Below are 18,054 nucleotides of genomic sequence, written 5' to 3'. Positions count from 1 at the left end.
TAATAATCAATATTAATTGTCCAAATTTTTCGTAATAATTAGATGTTTTCCATTTTAAGAACGTGAGAATACTAAATTAATTCAATTAAAGTTAAAATTTATTGATTACTTAAAGTAAATATATTTATTTTCTTAATATTATTCATTAATAATAGTTAATATTCGTTGTTTAAATTTTTCATAATAATGAGTCTTTTCTCTTGAAAATAGTAAATTATATTAAAATTAAAAAGAGTGACTAAATAGTTATTTTAAAAAGGTCATAAATATTTATTTTTCTTAATTTTAACGATTTATAATAATAATCAACATTCATTGTTGACATTTTTTTACAATCACGTTTGAGTAGCTTTAAATAATATATTGATAAAAAGTAACTAAGGGTGTGTTTGGAGGAACATTCAATTGAACATAACCCACAATTTTTTATTTTTGCAAATAGCTAGGTTTGGTATCTCTTAATTAGTCGGCGATCCAAATACATTGAGAAAGTGTGCCGGACACGGGGAAGCCAGATAAAAAAAAAACCTCACACGTAAGGAGCAGATTGGCTTTCTTATATATGCACATTCCTCTCCTTCAGGTCTTCATCACCTTCATAACCCTCCAGACTCCACTCTAGTGAGATGTGTATATGTGCTTAAGCATGACTTGTTACTGTTATAGTTGTTAGGAGTTACTTTGCCGGTTTGCCCCATAGGAAATGTATCTGGTTTCTTCTTTTTTTGGGAATTAGTCCTCTTATTCATTAAAAAGAAAAACTAAAAGGCCCATTTTTCAAAAATAAAGTTACATAAAAAAGATAAGTTTAAAGGGTTCATCCTTATAAAGTAAGACAACGTCTCACATATGCCATGTTCAAGTTTGAACCCTTGCTCATATCTTTAGAATGAGATAAAAGAATAATTTATCATTTTAATTTTAAAGTATTACCCCCTTGTTTTAGTAAATAATGTTACATAATCCTTCAAATTAGTCTCTCAATGTAAGTAACTACATTAATGCGGGAGCTAAGTTTAGAGATTTTCAATATTTTAGGACTATTTATAAAATTTCATTACTTTTAAGAACTATTTAGGAGAGAGGGTAATATTCTAATTAAGGACTAAATAGATAATTTATTTGTGAGATAAATGTAATTTCTCTTTTCTTTATAAGTATTTTTTTATTCCGAAAGCTTTTCCTATTTTGGCTTGGGGAATCATTCCCTTCTCCTAAATTTTTCTCAAAAAAATAATTACATAAAATGCTTACGAATTCAGTGATGGTAAGTACACAAGAGCTCAAATTTTGGGAAAAGAATTAGATTTAATTGTACATTTTACCATCCAACTATTATCATTTTATGAATTTTATCATCCAAATTTTTCTTACATTTTACTATCATATGTTTAATTTTCACACATTTTAACAAAATGTTTGACATGTTCAAACCACGTTTAATATTTTCTTTCACTATTTTCATTTGTGATGGGTGTGTGCTCAGATTCTTTGATCTTCATTATTGTACATAAATGGGATTTCCCTAACATTGATATCAAAGTTGACTTGCACGGAACAAGTGACCGGTCAAACCATACTAAAGTTTGATGAAGGTAACAGTGGATTCATGTGAAAATTCTTGTGTCAAAAGTCTTCTTAGTTATATGAGAGTAACAGTGGATTCATGTGAAAATTCTTGTGTCAAAAGTCTTCTTAGTTATATGGAAGTTAAGTAGCATGTCCTAATAGCTATCAATGATACAAGTACATGAAGAGTATCATTCAATACTTAGAAATATTGAGATCAGAAGTATAGTAGGGAGCATACCAATTTTTTTGGAGTGAAAGCATGCTGTGAAAAAAAAAAGTGAAGATGATAACCAAGTGGTTTGAACATTTTAATTGAGAGATGAATTGTTGGGAGATTAAAAAACAATAAAAAAAATTCCAAAATATTATGTGAGTGGGTGGAAATTGAAGGTGTGTTCCAAGGGTTGATGGATATATTTTGACTCTTGAAAAATCTTATTATCATAAAGGTCATACAAATTGAAAAAATACCACAACCCGAAGTGATCACCACCAAGTGAGTGTGAGCGAAAGGAAGTCATAATGGAAAGTGTTTTCAATTCTGAAGTTTGTTCAAAAAACTACTAATCATGTTTGAAATAATGAATACTCTTTAAAATGTTGTATGAATGTAGACTAGAGAGGTGCGAGTGACGAGTCACGTTTAATTTATATCTTTCGTTATTTTTTGTTATATTTGTGTGTGCCTATATCTTCTAATCTTCATTATTTATGTGATTTTTTTTTCCAAACATAAAATCCCCTTTTACATACATGCTCGAATGTGAACTTTTTAATATAATTTTGATATTTTTTATTTATACCATTAATAATAGTTTTAGAATGTTGTAAATTAATTATAAGGTTAATTTTAGAAGGGAGTATTATAATTTTTCTTAATCTATATAATAAACCTAAGACATATTCTTCTTATAGAGGAAGGGAGTTAAAGGTTTTGCACGTGAAAGAAAGTAGTGGTACATTTCATGGGAGAAAACACATCTTGTCTATTTATCAATTTATTAATTAGAAAACGAAAACAAATATGAAACAAATTGATAGCCTTTCGGCCAAGTCAGTAGCTTTTTCAAGAATATCAGGATCAACGGAGAGAATCTTACATAGGCTAATACCCCCAAATAATTACATACTAACAAAATTTAAATGGGAAAAAAAGCTTACAATCTAGACAACCTAATCTAACAAGTGTTGCTAAGCTGAAATCTTTGCTCAAATATATTTTCATCTAGATGAAGTAACAGCCTCAGTTTGTTTGATATTCCCAGTAGACCACAGCTCTCTGCAGAAGACCTGTGTACGTGCAAAGCTTGTTCCATATTAGGTTAATTACAACTTTCACCAGCGGCAGGCGACTAAAATCATTTAAATTCAAAAAGAAACTTTCACATAGAATCGCATCAAGTGATATATGTTATCACTCTCCTTGTTTTTTGTTGTCAAAGTCGTAACACAAGGACAATCCACAAACCTGCCCAACCAGAACTTCAACGAGCCTCGTTTAAAGAGTACTCTCCCCTTCGATTCAGTAAAACAAGTTGCCTCCATGCAAGAAGGTTCAAGATAAACCCTCCACATAGTAATTTGCATTCATTATCATTATCATTATCATTATCTGCAACACAGCAACAGTATTAACATGTCATCATCTCCATATGAACGTCATTTGGTGGACCTGAGAGGCTGAGATATACATGTCCCTCACATGCATGCAGGGTATAAGGTGTATAGATAATAGTATCGAACATCTTTTGGAATAGATGTAAATGTTACCTGAACTAACATCAAGATGCACCTAAAGGATCAAAATTGCCTTCATGAATTTCACCGAAGATATTTGGGCATCCATTCCATCTTCCTTGAGCTCTCGCTTCCCAATACCCGCCAGTATATCGGAACGTTCCATTTTCACTCTGTCTGTGGAACCACCTAGGCTGCCATCCATTTTCTTGCATTTTCCTTGACTGTATGAGAAGCATGATGATCATCAAAATATAGGTTAACGAAATTAAATGACTCAATGACCATCAGTTAACAGTATAATGGAAAAAACTTTACTTATTGTTAAAAAGTGAAATCTTCAATGATCATAAGACATGCATTAGCTTAAAAATAAAAGTTGAGATACCAAAATGCACAATTTTCATACTAGAGGAATTAAAAAATAATTTAATATACATTCAGTGTTTTTTTTTTAAGTATGTTATCTGGTTACACCTTTACTATGCTTTAAGGAAACTAAGTTATAATTTTAAATGATAATTATTAGTTTTTATTAGAATGATAGTAGAGAATTCAAACCATCGACTTCTTCCCTTATCTTCTTTCTCTTTTTTCTTAAATATTTTTTTTTCAATTATCAAGTTGATTTTATAACTCTTACTAAAGTTATAATTTAATAATATAGTCCTAAAAAATGTATTAGCAAATTGTAGATGCTAATGTACACCTACTTGCTTTTTCATGAATATGGTAACAAACACTTATGATCTACTAAGAAAATTACATAGTTATAATTTGTTAATGTAATTCTAAAAAAACAAGAGCTTGTTTATTAGCAAATCTCACAAAAGTTTATACTCCATAAATTACTCATAAAAATAGCCACCAAACATGAAGATTATATAAATATGTTTAAATCAAATTTAGTATGTCTTTCAAGAAAATATTACTCCCTCGATTTCGTTTCGTTCTAAGATTTTTTTTTATATATAGAGACCAAGAAAAAAAATAGATGAATAAAAGTAAGTAGTAATTTTACGAAATTAATCTTATTATTAATATTAAATTAAAAAATTAAAATTAAAATTATTAGAAATATTGATATAAAAAAATGAATGATATTATATTGAAAAATTAAAATAAAACTTATTTTGAAATTATTTTTTTTCTTATACGATAGTTAGAAGATGGAGAAAATATTAATTTTAATTCTCGTAAACAAAGGAAAAATAAATCATTATCACTGCTTAATGGTGATGGAACAAGTATTTAGTCATGTCATGCCATGTCATCAACCATTCTAAAATGGGTTATGATGTAACATGTCTACTATTGTGTAAATGCATACATAAGCAATGAATGGAAACATTTAAAACAAAAACACGAGACACAAAGCCAACGATAAAAATTGAAAGATTAAAACAAAAATTGATTATATTTACGGGAACTAAAATCAATATTTTGCCAAGTGAATATTATGCTTAGCGTATACAGTTAAGAAATTCACAAGCACATGGTCAAACAAGAATCCAAAAGAAGAGATAGAATGCACGTTTCTCGAACAAACCATGGAAGAGTTCAAACATACCATTCTTTGCCTCTTTTCCAACCTTTGTTTTTCCATATTAGCCTTCTCGTATTCCCCATTCTCTAGATGCCGCTGATCTGGTCTCAGCCTGGAATCCGTGGGTGGAAGCTTCTCCTTTAATCCGTGATCAAATTACCCGGGATCAGAAAAGGCTATAACAAAGAATTAGAGATGCATAAGAAGAAAAAAGAAAACGCACATCGAATAATGATTTAATACATCATTATACCTTTAGCCCGGGAGTAAGCTCATTGAGTGTGATGGCAAATGATGTCAAATTGTAGCGGGTGAGATTAGAAGGTGGCTTAGTCCTTTTCCACAGCAAGTTTGTGTCTGACATAGTGAAATCTTTTGGCTTCACATTAACTTCGCCATTAACATAATAAATGCTGTCATCCCACTTGCCAAATAATGTGGCAACCTTTTTTCCCATTACATCTTCAACAAAGCCATGTACCTAATTAGACATACAGCACATTCTAATGAACAATTTGGTATGTAAAAAACACAGAAGATAAGATTCCTTCAGATATTTTGAGTGGGACCACGTGCGGGCAAAAGACAAGAAATTTAAAATTTCAGACGAACCAACCTAAACTAAAGGACAGGCTGGGTTAGTAAATTAACTTGAAATAATACATCAGGCTTAATAGGACAAAGCCATTGTTGCTAAATATTATTAGAACACTCCTACCTGGTGAGGGTTTCGATCAAGAATCGCCTGTTCTTTGAACTGGAGTCTGCACGAATATTGACGATTACCTCGGATGTCCATGTTCCCATGATGATCACAATATATTTTGCCAAGGATAAGATTATAAATTGTAGTCGTGACCTAGGAGAAAACAAAAGGATTACAATTAACAATTATTTAGAATTTAATATAAATACTTATAATATGAAGCTTAGAAAGCTATTCCCTCCGTTTTCTTTTATAAGAAAAAAATTTGATTTTACACTTATTAAATTGTCTTATTTTTAGTTAAAAAACAAATATATATTTTTTAAACTATCATTCATTAAAATTTGGTATTAAACATAAATTTCCTATTAAATGAAGGATATTTTAATATTAATCTCATATTAAATAACATAAAAACAATTAAGTTTTGCTTATATTTAATAAAAAAAATTGATTTTCTTTTTCTTGTAAAAAAAAAACGGAGGAAGTAAGTCACAAGCACTGGACAGTATACATTGTCCATGCAAACAGTCGTTTCACGATTTATACCTTGCTCCACTGAAATATTTCACCATCATCAAACTCTAGGGTCAGAACTCCCACTGGGTCAAGCTGAATTGACCTTCCCCAAAACTTTGACCGAATGTTACTGTCAGCCCAAAATTTCCAACCTCTACCTTCACAGTGGCAGGCAACGACAGTTGGATGGTGACTCACCTGTTTCACACATAATCAGTTGTTTGAGAAAACAGTAAATATTGGCAGGTTAATTGTCTTACCTGCACATTGTTTGAGAAAACAGTAAAACCCCACCAAAAGAATGACATAACATTAGCATAACAAAACCATAGTTCAGTTATTCTCTTCACTTTCGTCCCATTTCTCAATATCAGTTAACAAGTTACGTTGCATTCTGTTCATTTCAAAGTTTGTAAATGAAAAATGTTTTATATGAAACTAAATTTGTTGGAAATTTCAAGTGAAGGTTGAGTTATAGATATTCAAACCAAAACTAGAAAATAAGCCATGTATGTTATCACATCTTTAGCCCAAGTTAAATACACTGCAGCATAACATCCTGTTTCTTGGCCAATTCTCTGCATCATTAAATCATAAGGAACTAACCTTCTCAGAAAAGAAGCGAACTTCTTTGTCAGGAAAATGAGCTTCGTAAGTTTCCCCTAACAATGGATTAAAGGGTTTACAATGACGACCTTCAGATGATGCATATCCAGAAATTGCAAAGGCAGCAACATTCAGTGCCCGAAGGAGACTGTTTCCCTGAAAATAAAACTCAAAGGTTTGAACTGCCACATTCAATAGCATTAAACAATGTCATCTTTCAACTGAACTATAGGAGGCTAAATAAAAAATAATTAAATGTAGCCAAATGATTAATACAGGTCTCTCCCTCAAAAAATTCCTCGGATTCATCTGAGAAGAGATCACTGTATATACAAATGCATCAGTTGCCTATGAGGCAATTGATCAAGATTATTATCCTTTTAAATTATTGAGGTACTGTTTTGTTTCAAAAAGTTATTCAATGGAGTTTAATTGGAGTCATTAAATCAGTAAATATTATTATTCTTCCGCCCCCCCCCCCCCCCCCCCCTTCTCTTCTTTAAGTTGGGGAAAATGAAATTCACCAAATAGTACAACTCAATACAAACCAAAAACAAATAGGACATGTTTGGCCACAATTATTATTTTCCCATTAAAACAATAATGTTTAAATAGTTGCACTCATAGAAAACTCACAAATTAACAGCATGAAGCAGACCTTTCAAGAAAATTAGACATAAATCTATCAATATTACCAATCAAATGATTACAAAGCATTGCAAGTTGAAGGACAGTACATACATTCAGTACTAACTATCGAGACAGCAAATATCCAAGGGAAAAATCCATTTATCAGATAGCGACCAATAACAGAATAAAAGGACATGTACCAACACTACTTTGAAATTTGTGTTGTTTACAATGCAAGAGAACAGAATAGCACAATCAAGATCAAGATGTATATCTTACAGATTTTCCATACTCATAAGCTCGATCCAGAAGAAAAGAGTACTCAAAGTCCTCAAAACATTTCTGAAGAGATGATATTGGCTCATTAAAGTATACAGGAAGACACACTCGTGTTAGATCTTTGCCCACATTGTCTTTGATAATTGACCAAAGACTAACGCCTTTCTCTTTCTCAACAGGATCTGGAAGCTTCTTTCGCCTTGCTATCTGAGGGTACCCAAAATCATTGATCGTCTTCCCAACAAGACTGTTCTCCAAATCAATGCACTGTGTGTTACCTTCCCCAGACATGTTCATTGAATCCAAATCTCCTGTTGACCCACACCTAAAACCATGTTCTGTAAAATACTCTTTAGTGTCATAATATGAGATTTCATCTTCATCTGACACTTCCTCCATCTCCTGTTTCTCAATATCATCAGATGATTCAGTAGTACTGCATTCTGAAAACCACAAATATATGTGAAAACACGTTCATTGCATATGATCATTAGAGATAACATCAAACAATTTTGTTGCCTTTTTTTCCATTTTAATGCATCAAAATTTGAAATAACTATGTTCATCAAGTTCATATGTAAATTTCCTTACGAATAAACTACCCTATAACAGAAGAAACCAACAAGAATAGGGATGTGAACCCGGATCTACCATAAAATTAATCCAATTTTTCCATCATGTACATCAGGTGCATGGGTTAAAGGCATTAAATACATCCTTTTAAATGCTTTCAAGTACTTACAAAAGAAAGCAATAAATGGCTTTTGAATTCCCCATTCATAAATATTTTTTTATTTTAATTCCCTTAACCAATGCATAGGATAGAAAAAAAAGAAATTGATTCAACCAAAACAATTTATCCAAAAAAATATTAACTAAAGGATGCAATGCATAAGCAATCATAGCCCATCAGTTGGACTTTTGAAATAATAATTTCATGCCAATTTGAATATAAAAGATAGTAAAAATGTAAAGGAATCAATTTGTAGAGTTTAGAAGTAATATCGTGAAGAAGATGCTAGTAAATTATCCACTAAAAGGATTTTAAACTATGCAAGTTAGAAAAATAGAAAAGCATAGATTCATTGTTCTAATGACAATTAGCAAAATACTTTCCATAATCCAAACAGTAGTTTGTAAGCAATATGAAATATTCTTCATGTTCATATCACAGAACTATAGGCTCCTATGATCACTATCGAGACAAAGAAGATTCTAAAATATAAATATTAGCACAAGCTAATTACATGACATGAGAAAAAGAAAGGTCACAACATATGTATAAATTATAATGAGAAGTATATAGTGACATATAAAAGTAATACCACTATATTTTCCACGTCCTAGACTTGAAAATTCATTCTTTGTTAATTGGTATTCACTGTCATGCAAGGCAGTGGCCTCAGGTTCAATATTAGCAGCCTGTTCAAGATCAATAACAAAACTAGATTAGTAAGTCACATACAGAGTAACAGAAGGTTGCACATTTAGAAACTAAACACATGCTGACAGACAGATACAAAATACAGAAAAGATAGTAGAATTCAAATATATATAAAGCAAGGAAGAAGAATAAATATGATAAGGGGGGTGCAAATGGTAATCAATTATGAGTACCATGGTTCATGATTATGATCTTTCTTTGGGTGGGGGAGAGAATCAGTATGCGATACCATCAAAACCAACAGATCAGCCAAGGTGCTTGACCAAATGAACCAAGCATATCATGTGATGTAACATATGCAATTAGACCTAGTTCATATCAACCTAGTGCTTATCAAAAAAAAAAAAACCACTTTAGTTTTAGCCTATAAAGCATGGACCCCTTACAAAATAGAGATTCGTCATGTTGGACACTATTAGGACACGACATTTGTCAAACACACCTTGAACATGTGTTAGACACCTCTTTGTTGTGTTGCAATTAAAAAAAAAAAATTCATCTCAAACACCTTTCTAACTAGGCTTGGACATGGGACAAGAGAGTGAATTGACACTTATTCTTAGCTAGACACTTCTTAAATGCTCCTATTATTAAAAAAAAAGTCAATTTATATATATAGTGAAGCTCTTAGTAATTTTTTGTAAGGCTCATTATCACATAATTTAACCAGTTGTTTTAACTTTCAAGAGATAAGATTCATCGTGTTGTCTTGGTTTTTTTTTTTTTTTTGGTAAAGATTGTAATGCCAAATGACCCCTCTTAGTATTCTATTTGTGATATGAAAATTGTAAACAACAACTTTAGAAAGTAAATAAATAAATAAATCTAAATTTTTGTTTTATATATATAGGGTCCCAATGCCTTATATTTTAGACATTGTTGTATTTAATATCCCTGTTTGATGTTTCATAGGTTTGAAGTTTGAACAGCACCAATACATGAATAGCTTATCTTTTTATAGGAAGCTAGAGTGATACATATCTTAAGCAATATGCCCACATGTTTTACAAACTTAGAAAAGTACAGCAATAATGTAATGTAATGTTGCACTAATTCAGTATATTCAATAAGCAGCAGTCCAGGAAAAAAAAAATAGCACCAATAATTTTAGAGAAAAAAATCAATTAAGTTAAAACTCTATCTCCATACTGCAAGGTACAATTATAGGTATTGAGCAAGAACAAAAACAAGGAAAAGCATTTTACCATTTGATAGACCCATGATAAGAAATATTATTACATACAAGATAATTGGGAGAAAAAAAAATATTAAAGTTATTAGTCAACTTAATATTAATTTGGGGAGCCAAGAAACGAAAGCAGGAAATATAACAAAGTTTAAAACAGTAAAAACTGAAGCATTAGAGATAAATGTCTCGTCACACACACAGTAATTTCGGTGATTGTTTTGTCAAGCTGGCTCAGTATTGATCCACCCAAGTCCCCACCCACCACAGAATTTAAAAAAAAAAACTTTAGAAAATTAATTAAATGGAAGAATTTTATTGTAGTATAATTCATAATTTAGAGAATCTCCATCTGTTATTCTACCAAATTTGAAATGGAGGAGTTGTTGTACGTGGGAGGAGTGAAGTAATACGCAATAGTGTTCTAAGCTTTCAAATAAAGCAAACAAAGAAATTGTCACAGGTATTCCAAAGGTAAAACATACAAACAACACAGGTAATGAAATTTACCTCCAGCTGCCTTATTGTATCAAGCAAATTCATTCGTTCCTGACATAGGATCTGAAGTTGCTCTTGCAATTCGGAGAACTCAGCGAGCATGATTTGCTCGCAATCCTTGACAAGACTCTCACTGCTACCCACTTCAAGCAAGCGTTTCTTAAGCCTCTCGGCTGACACAGATATATTATTTGGCGCGAGGGAGAGATGGTCACTGAGTGGTCGAAGTGGGTACAATCCGCGGGTTGAAACCAAAGCTTGTATCCACGCCACACGGTCCTTCCTCGAATCGGTTCTCAGATGGAGAGTCTTTGTTGATGTGAATATATAGAACCGTCTATCGTCTGACTTGCTCTCCCTGAATGACGAGATCTGCTTAACAATGAATAAGTATCATTATTCATCTATTAAATCCAATTTTATTTTCTACTGAAAAAAAAAATTTAATGGCATATATAATTTTATATTATCATTTAATAATAAATTATCTTTTATATAATTTTTTAATATAATTATTTTAAAAGGTATATTACGTATATAATTCAATAACTATATCAAAAAATTTACACAATCATTATATAACTTTTTTTCTATTTTAATATATATATATATATATATATATATATATATATAAATAGAATTTATAACAGAACCTGAAATACCAATGACGTATAACAAATGAGATTTTTTAATTTAATTTTGATTTACAAGACAATGTTTGGAGTACAAAGAAACATAGCAGCAACAGCAACTATCAACTAGCAGAAGGCGAGGAAGATTATTATTAAGCATGTCCCTTGAGAAGCACAAGTGGGGAAGAGAGCCCACCTTGAGAAGACAAATTAAGTTTACACAGAAAAGCTTGAAAACGAAATTACCTCACTGGGCTATCACGGCATGATGCTACTACTCTCACTACTAAACTAGAATATGATTCGAGATAGAAGGTAATGATGTAAAAAACCAAAACTTACTATCTCCAACTTCCTTTTGTTTTTTTCCTTTTATCCGGGGAGAACAACACTGGCTCTTGAATGTTGACCTTGAACAGTAGCAGGACCAGCACACATTTTCAAAGATAAAAAAAAAATTATATATATATATATTGAACTGAAGATACCCCACCACCATGGTGGCAAGTCCTACGTAAACATATTTCTGTTGACAAAGACAAAAAAGGGACCTTTCCATATGTTTTCACTTTTATATATATATATATATATATATAAAACTAATAACCGAAAATGCTTTTTCAGTTTTTTCCCCTCTTTAAAGTAACGTCGAGACATTACAATTTACAACGAAGCTCACACCTGGAAGAAGCACAAACACACACACAGAGTCCAAGATCCCTAATTACACCTCTCTTAGATCACCGCACTGTTAATATTTGTTTTTTTGTCTTTTCAGCTTAAACCCTTCCATTGGCGCTGTTAAAAAGGGAAAAATCAATGAAAGTTACTGGTGGGAATGGGATTTCCAGTTTGGTGTAAATTTTTAGGCTTGAAATTGGAAGAGATCGAAAAGGTTGGGATTTGCAGAAAAATGGCGTGGCGATGAAAAAGTGGAAGCAAGGAAGAACGAAATGACGCAATGAAATTTTAATGCAGAGTGGTGCAGAGGCAGATTGATTTCAACCAATGGTGGATGAAGAAAAAGGCAGAGAGAGGAGGAGGCATGACGTGACCGCAAGTTAATGCCATAGGGATAATCGTAGGCTATCCCTACCCTCCGCGGCCACCTGTTGATGTGACCCACTACACATTAACAACCAGTTAAAGCTGTAAATCAGGATTTAAAAAGTTCCATACATTGCAAACTTTGAAATGGAAAAGGAAAAGGAAAACAAAACCAGATGAGAGAGAAAAGAGAAAAGGAAGAAGAAAAAAACGAAACAAAAAGATGCGAAACGTTTTAAAAACCCGCAGGTTTCCATGCTATTGCTCGCTCGGGCATCAAAGCCTCACTTTCAGATTTTCTTCAACCGCTTTTTACTTACACAGCCACAAGAACAATCTAAATCTGAATCAATCGCGTTCATAATTTTCATGCCCGGAAATCAATGAAATGAAATGAAATCCTCGCGAAAAGTTTATATATATAGTAATTATTATTGTTTTTCAAAATATAAAAGGAAAAAAAACGTTGCCTCTACAGGAAAGTTGCAGTGAGGTAGCGCCAAAAACGTGAACACGACACTGCTTTAAAGCGAGACCGAGACCTGACCCACACTATAACGAGTGATTCAGATCAGCACCGAAGATAAACCTTAGTAAATTTCCATAATCATAACGGAAACAAATAAATACTAAAAACATTAATAATGAAAATTGGACAGTCGTACATACCTTGAGATGGACGACGGCGGAGGAGGAGGAGGAGGAAGGAGGTTTGTGATTCTTCCGCCGCACGGTGGCGGCGGCGGAGGCGGCTTCTCTGGCGAGGCGGTTGGCAGTGACTTCACCGATGAGGCGGACGTCGTCGACCGGAGAGAGGAGGTTGAGGTTTTCCGGCCAGCGGATCTTGGCGTAGGAGAGGACGCCATTGCGGAGGAGGAACCAGCGGGATCTCCATCCCTTGCCGTAATTAGTCCACTTATAGAGAACTCCGGCCACCGTGGCCTCCGATCCCCGCCGCGCAATGCCATCAGATCCGCCGGCCGGAAGACTCCTCGTCCTCGACAACGCCGCCGCCTCCGGCTCCGGCGAGTCGCTCCCGATCCCCGGACTCTCAAGCGAGATGCAGCACAACGGGTGCATTTCCTTCACTCGCATTTTCGAAACCTTTCTCTCTCGCTCTTTCTCTCTCTTATTTCTTACTACTATTTCACTTCTTCATTGGAACAAAAACTGCATTTTGAAAACGACACGAGCTGGATAATGGTTTAGTTTAGGGTTCAGAAGAAGAAGAAGAAAATGAAAGAGATTATTAAGAGTGACGAGGAGCTCTGAAACTGAGAAAGAAGCAGATCGAAGAAGGAGGACTAATTATTAGCGAGGGGTGTGGAAATGGAATGAGAAAGATGCATTGATTAAATATATGAAAAATGAAAATAATAAATTTATTTATTTAATTAAAAAATAAAAAAGGTAAAAAAGGGGTTTTGTTTTAGAAAAAAGAGGTTTTGGTTTGGTTAGGCTTGTTGGAAAAGTGAATGAGTAAAATTTTGTTCAGGAGAATGAGATAGGTGTGGATAGATATATAGAGCAATAAAGGTTGGGTAGAATGGTAATTAAATTAAATTAAGTAGTTTTTTTTTTTTTTGTTGAAGCGGAGAACCAGCTTTCAGTTTGAGTTGTTGCAGTTTTAAGATACTACTGCTTCTTATCCTTCACTCCATTGTTTTTGTTCTTTTTTTTATTATTATTATTCGTTTTGGATTACTTTTTAATTTTTGGGGAGATATTGAGGGAGGGGGAGTTTTCGCGAGATGATGGGGGGCGTCAAATTATCGGTAAAATATCGAGGGGGTGTGAATGAAAGAGAAGGCAGCGAGTTTGAAGGCAAGGGAGACAGGGTGGCAATTGACGACGATGAGTGGGAACTGGGGCGCGTTATAAATGCTATTTACTGCGTAATCATGAAAAAATTTCTCTTTTCTTTCCCTTGTGTGTGCTTTTCTTCTTTTTTTTCCTAGAAAAATCTCATTCAGTGCTATTTATCTATACCTGAAAAGAATGATGGCGTGCTTGAAAATGTGTCTCATGTCCATTGCAGTGAAAATGTGTCTCCATGTGTAACATGAATCCTGATGAAAGACATAAAATGATGTGCTTGGAACCAAATTGAAATTGAAGTAATTTATAAAGGACATTTCACTAAATGATTAAATTTAGCTCACCATCTTACTGATGGTGATATACTATGAATTACTATTACAGCTGAAGCTACTAAGCTGCATACATGAATTACAATGATCACTTAGAATTTTCTTGTATTTTTTTACTAGTAATTGTTCTGTAACGCTTTTAAAATAATTGGAGGAAAAAAGACGGAAAGAAACTAATCTTGATAGTTAATTTTCAGTTCCATTCTCACAGCAAAATTTTGAAGGTTCTGTTAACAAGTGTATAGAGGATATTTATTAAAAAGAAAATATTTTTTAAAAAATAGTAAAAAGAAAATAGTAGAATAAAGAACATCCTATATCCCAATTTTGTCCGCCAGTGTCCACCACCCAAAAAATGTAATTAACTATTACCGTAATAGATATTTCAATAATCCTATCACACAATTAACTACGTGAAATAAAATTAACCATCATTTATTTTTAACCACTTACTGAGGGAGTAATAGACATTACAATAAACTTTCATTATTCTAATCTAATTGTCTCACTACTATTATTGTATTATCAATTTTTTCATGCCGCCCTTTTTTTTATTTAACCTTATTTAACTATTGAACGTTTTCCTTTTATCTTCTTTTACAATTATTTTAGCATGTGCATTGCATATAATAATATTTATTTTATACAACTAAATTTATATTTTATAAATACTTCAAAATATATAAATTATATTATAATTAAAAACTCTAATGAAAAATATTTTTCAATATGTAAATTATGTTTGGTGAGGCATGTTGAGAGAATTTGTGGGCTATTAAAGATATTCTGATAAGTTTTGAGCTTGTTTTTTATTTGAGGGTGAATTACTCCAAAAGTAACTTGTATGGGTCAATGTGCATGATAGATTTTTAGATGTTGCCTTTTAACTTTTTGGGAATTTCTGTAGGCTCTAATCCTAGAAGTTTCAACTTGGGATCTAGTTGTGATTTTCTTTCGAAAGAGGCTTATTGGATGGAAGGAACGTCATATCTCTGCAAGAGGAATAGCCATTTTGATAAATTCAGTGTTGTCTTGACTAGTTTACTTCTTTTAATTTTATAAGACTCCCAAGAAGGTGATTCTTGAAGTAACTAGATTACAATGAAGATTCTTTTGCACTAGTTCGAAAGATTCCAAAAAATAATCGTATGGATTAGTTGAGACACTGACACTATCTGCCTCCCTAAATGTAAAGTAAAGGTGGTTTGGGCGTGATGAAGAACTTGTTGGAGGCTTTTAACATAAGCCTCTTGGCGAAAATGGAGATGGTGTTTCCTAACTGGCAACAACGCTAGCATTGTTTTCTTTGTTTCAGGTTTGGGAGAATCGATTCATGTTCCAATAATCTTTTAGATCTGAGATGTGCGTCCAGGTGCTACGATCTCATGGTTGTAGACACATGGTGTTTAGTTTACAAATTTTGTTTCTAGGAAGGTCGGAGATGGATCAATAACTGTTTTGGAAAGATAGATGTGTCGGAGATTTATGTTTGATGTCTTCCTTCTCCTTACTTTACCAAATCAGGATAATAACAATTTTTGCCAGAAATTTCACTTATATATTTTAATTTGGTTTTATTTTTAATCGATGTGAAACTTGATTTTTTCTAATACATTCTCTCACTGCCAGTTTGATTAGTTTCTTATAATATAAATTTAGGTCTAATTTAATTTCAAAGTTAGTTCAAGGAGACCGAGAATTATCTCTCGTTTATATATTCTATCTTGTTTTATTTTTAGTAAATCGTGGGAGTTAAATTTTTTCTAATAATAACACAGTTTTATCAACAGAGTTTTTGGAAGTGTTTAGTACCATCTAAAGTCCTGGTTTTTTCATGGAAGTTTTTATAGGAAAGATTACCAACTCGTGTGGCATTAATGCATAGGGGGAATGGCTGTTGATCAACCTGGTTGTGTGTTTTGTGCACATGATTTGGAGAGCTTGAATCATCTTTTCGCACAATGCACTTAGTCTCATCAGGTGTGGAATGCAGTTTTCAATTGGTTGTGTTTTAGCATGGTTTAACTGAATATGTTGCAGCAACATTAGTGTCAGTTTGGCTCTTTGTTTTGTGGAAAGAAATTGCAAAACGTCATACTCCTTCTATGTCATGCAACAAGCTGGTGTTTATGGTTGCAGCGTAATTCCATTATATTCATGGGTGGTGTTCTTTTAGAATTTCGGAGCATTTTAAGTCAAATTCAGAGATTGTCGTGGACTTAGATGATATATAAGGGCCATTGCACTAGAGCATTTTCCTTTGGAAACTGGTGTTTGAATCCTTTATTGTATTTTTCTTTTGGCATATATATGGTTGTATTGCCACATGTTTGGCTTTTATGAGTTTTTTTAGTAGTACTTCATGTAATCCCTTTCTTATAGGGTCACACTTGGTGCTCTTTTAATAATATTTCATTTGTCTTTAAAAAAAATATGTGAATTATATTTTATATTTATGATAAATAATTTATGATATTATATATTGTTATGTATTGTATAAACATTGATAAAAATATTAAAAATAAAGTTGGAATTAAAAATATTGTTGCAACATCTCTCCTTGCTGCTTTAAATTGAGCTTCTGATATGTATTTTGACTAGTAATATTTGAGACCGACTGTAAACCAATAGTGGACGTCATCGGTTCATGGAGATTTATTAATAATAAGGCTAGAGTTGTACTTAAAAGTTGTGTAAAGAAATTTAAATTTTTTTTTAAGTTCATTTGAAATGATCACAATCAAAACTTATATTTCATAATAGTAGTTGATTTTAATGAATATGATCTAATATTAAAGTTTTAAAATTTTATTTTATAGAAATTATATAATTATTAAATAGGATAAGAGAAAAATAATTATCTTTTTTAATATATAAAAAAATTGTAACCTCAAATATAATCATAAAGTCATAATTATTTTTATATTATCTTTTTAACTATTATTTTAAAGATAAGATTATTTAAAATTATTGCACATGTATATTAATAACATTAAAAATTATATTTTTAAAATATTTTTTTTACTTTTACTTTCTTATGATTAATTTTTTTAAAAAAAAAGATTCATTCTTTAAAGGTAGTGTAAAATTTCATTTATTGATTTATTAAAAAAAATATAATTAAATTGGTAATATTAAACCATCTATTATATAAGTATATGTTAAAGAGACTTGAATGTTTGTGAGGCATTAGATTAAGATTTTAATTAGAGAATAGCCATTGAATTAATCCAATAATATCAAATAATAATGCAGAATTTTATTTTAATTAATAATTAAGCATATAAACTAACAAAATATAATATGCATTTTAATTTGTGTTAAGTATAGGAGTGTCAAAACGAGTCAATCTAGCTCACACAGGTTGACCCATGAAAATATCAGTTCGCCCTAATCCATCACGTCGATGGATTAAGTGGATTTGCACACCAAATTTTTTATATCCAAAAACAACATTCTTAAAAAATTAAAAACATGCTTTCTCTTTTTTTTTTTTAAAAAA

General features: G+C 32.0%; 1 protein-coding gene across 3 annotated transcripts; it reads right to left on the bottom strand.

Moving 5' to 3' along the window:
- Positions 1–2,538: 2,538 nt before the first annotated feature.
- On the bottom strand, positions 2,539–13,890 carry LOC114412144 (oxysterol-binding protein-related protein 2A-like). Of its 3 annotated transcripts, none has more exons than XR_003666594.1 (11): positions 13,072–13,890; positions 10,736–11,095; positions 8,921–9,017; positions 7,596–8,038; positions 6,687–6,842; positions 6,111–6,278; positions 5,574–5,714; positions 5,109–5,336; positions 4,880–5,031; positions 3,343–3,533; positions 2,539–3,184 (listed from the first exon to the last, which is right to left on the bottom strand). XR_003666594.1 is itself a non-coding variant. In XM_028375934.1 (11 exons), the coding sequence occupies exons 1-10, from the start codon at positions 13,495–13,497 to the stop codon at positions 3,354–3,356; spliced, it is 2,313 nt and encodes a 770-aa protein (XP_028231735.1). In that variant the 5' UTR covers positions 13,498–13,890; the 3' UTR covers positions 2,539–3,184; positions 3,343–3,353. The 3 variants fall into 3 exon arrangements, 2 of the variants coding, with proteins under 2 accessions (XP_028231735.1, XP_028231736.1); XM_028375934.1 differs by having other exon boundaries at positions 4,880–4,993; XM_028375935.1 differs by having other exon boundaries at positions 2,539–3,172; positions 4,880–4,993.
- Positions 13,891–18,054: the final 4,164 nt, after the last annotated feature.

Source organism: Glycine soja, chromosome 5 (assembly GCF_004193775.1).
Source record: "Glycine soja cultivar W05 chromosome 5, ASM419377v2, whole genome shotgun sequence".
Lineage (NCBI taxonomy): Eukaryota > Viridiplantae > Streptophyta > Magnoliopsida > Fabales > Fabaceae > Glycine > Glycine soja.
Note: the sequence above shows the minus strand (reverse complement) of the source record. Positions and strands in the feature narration are given on the sequence as shown.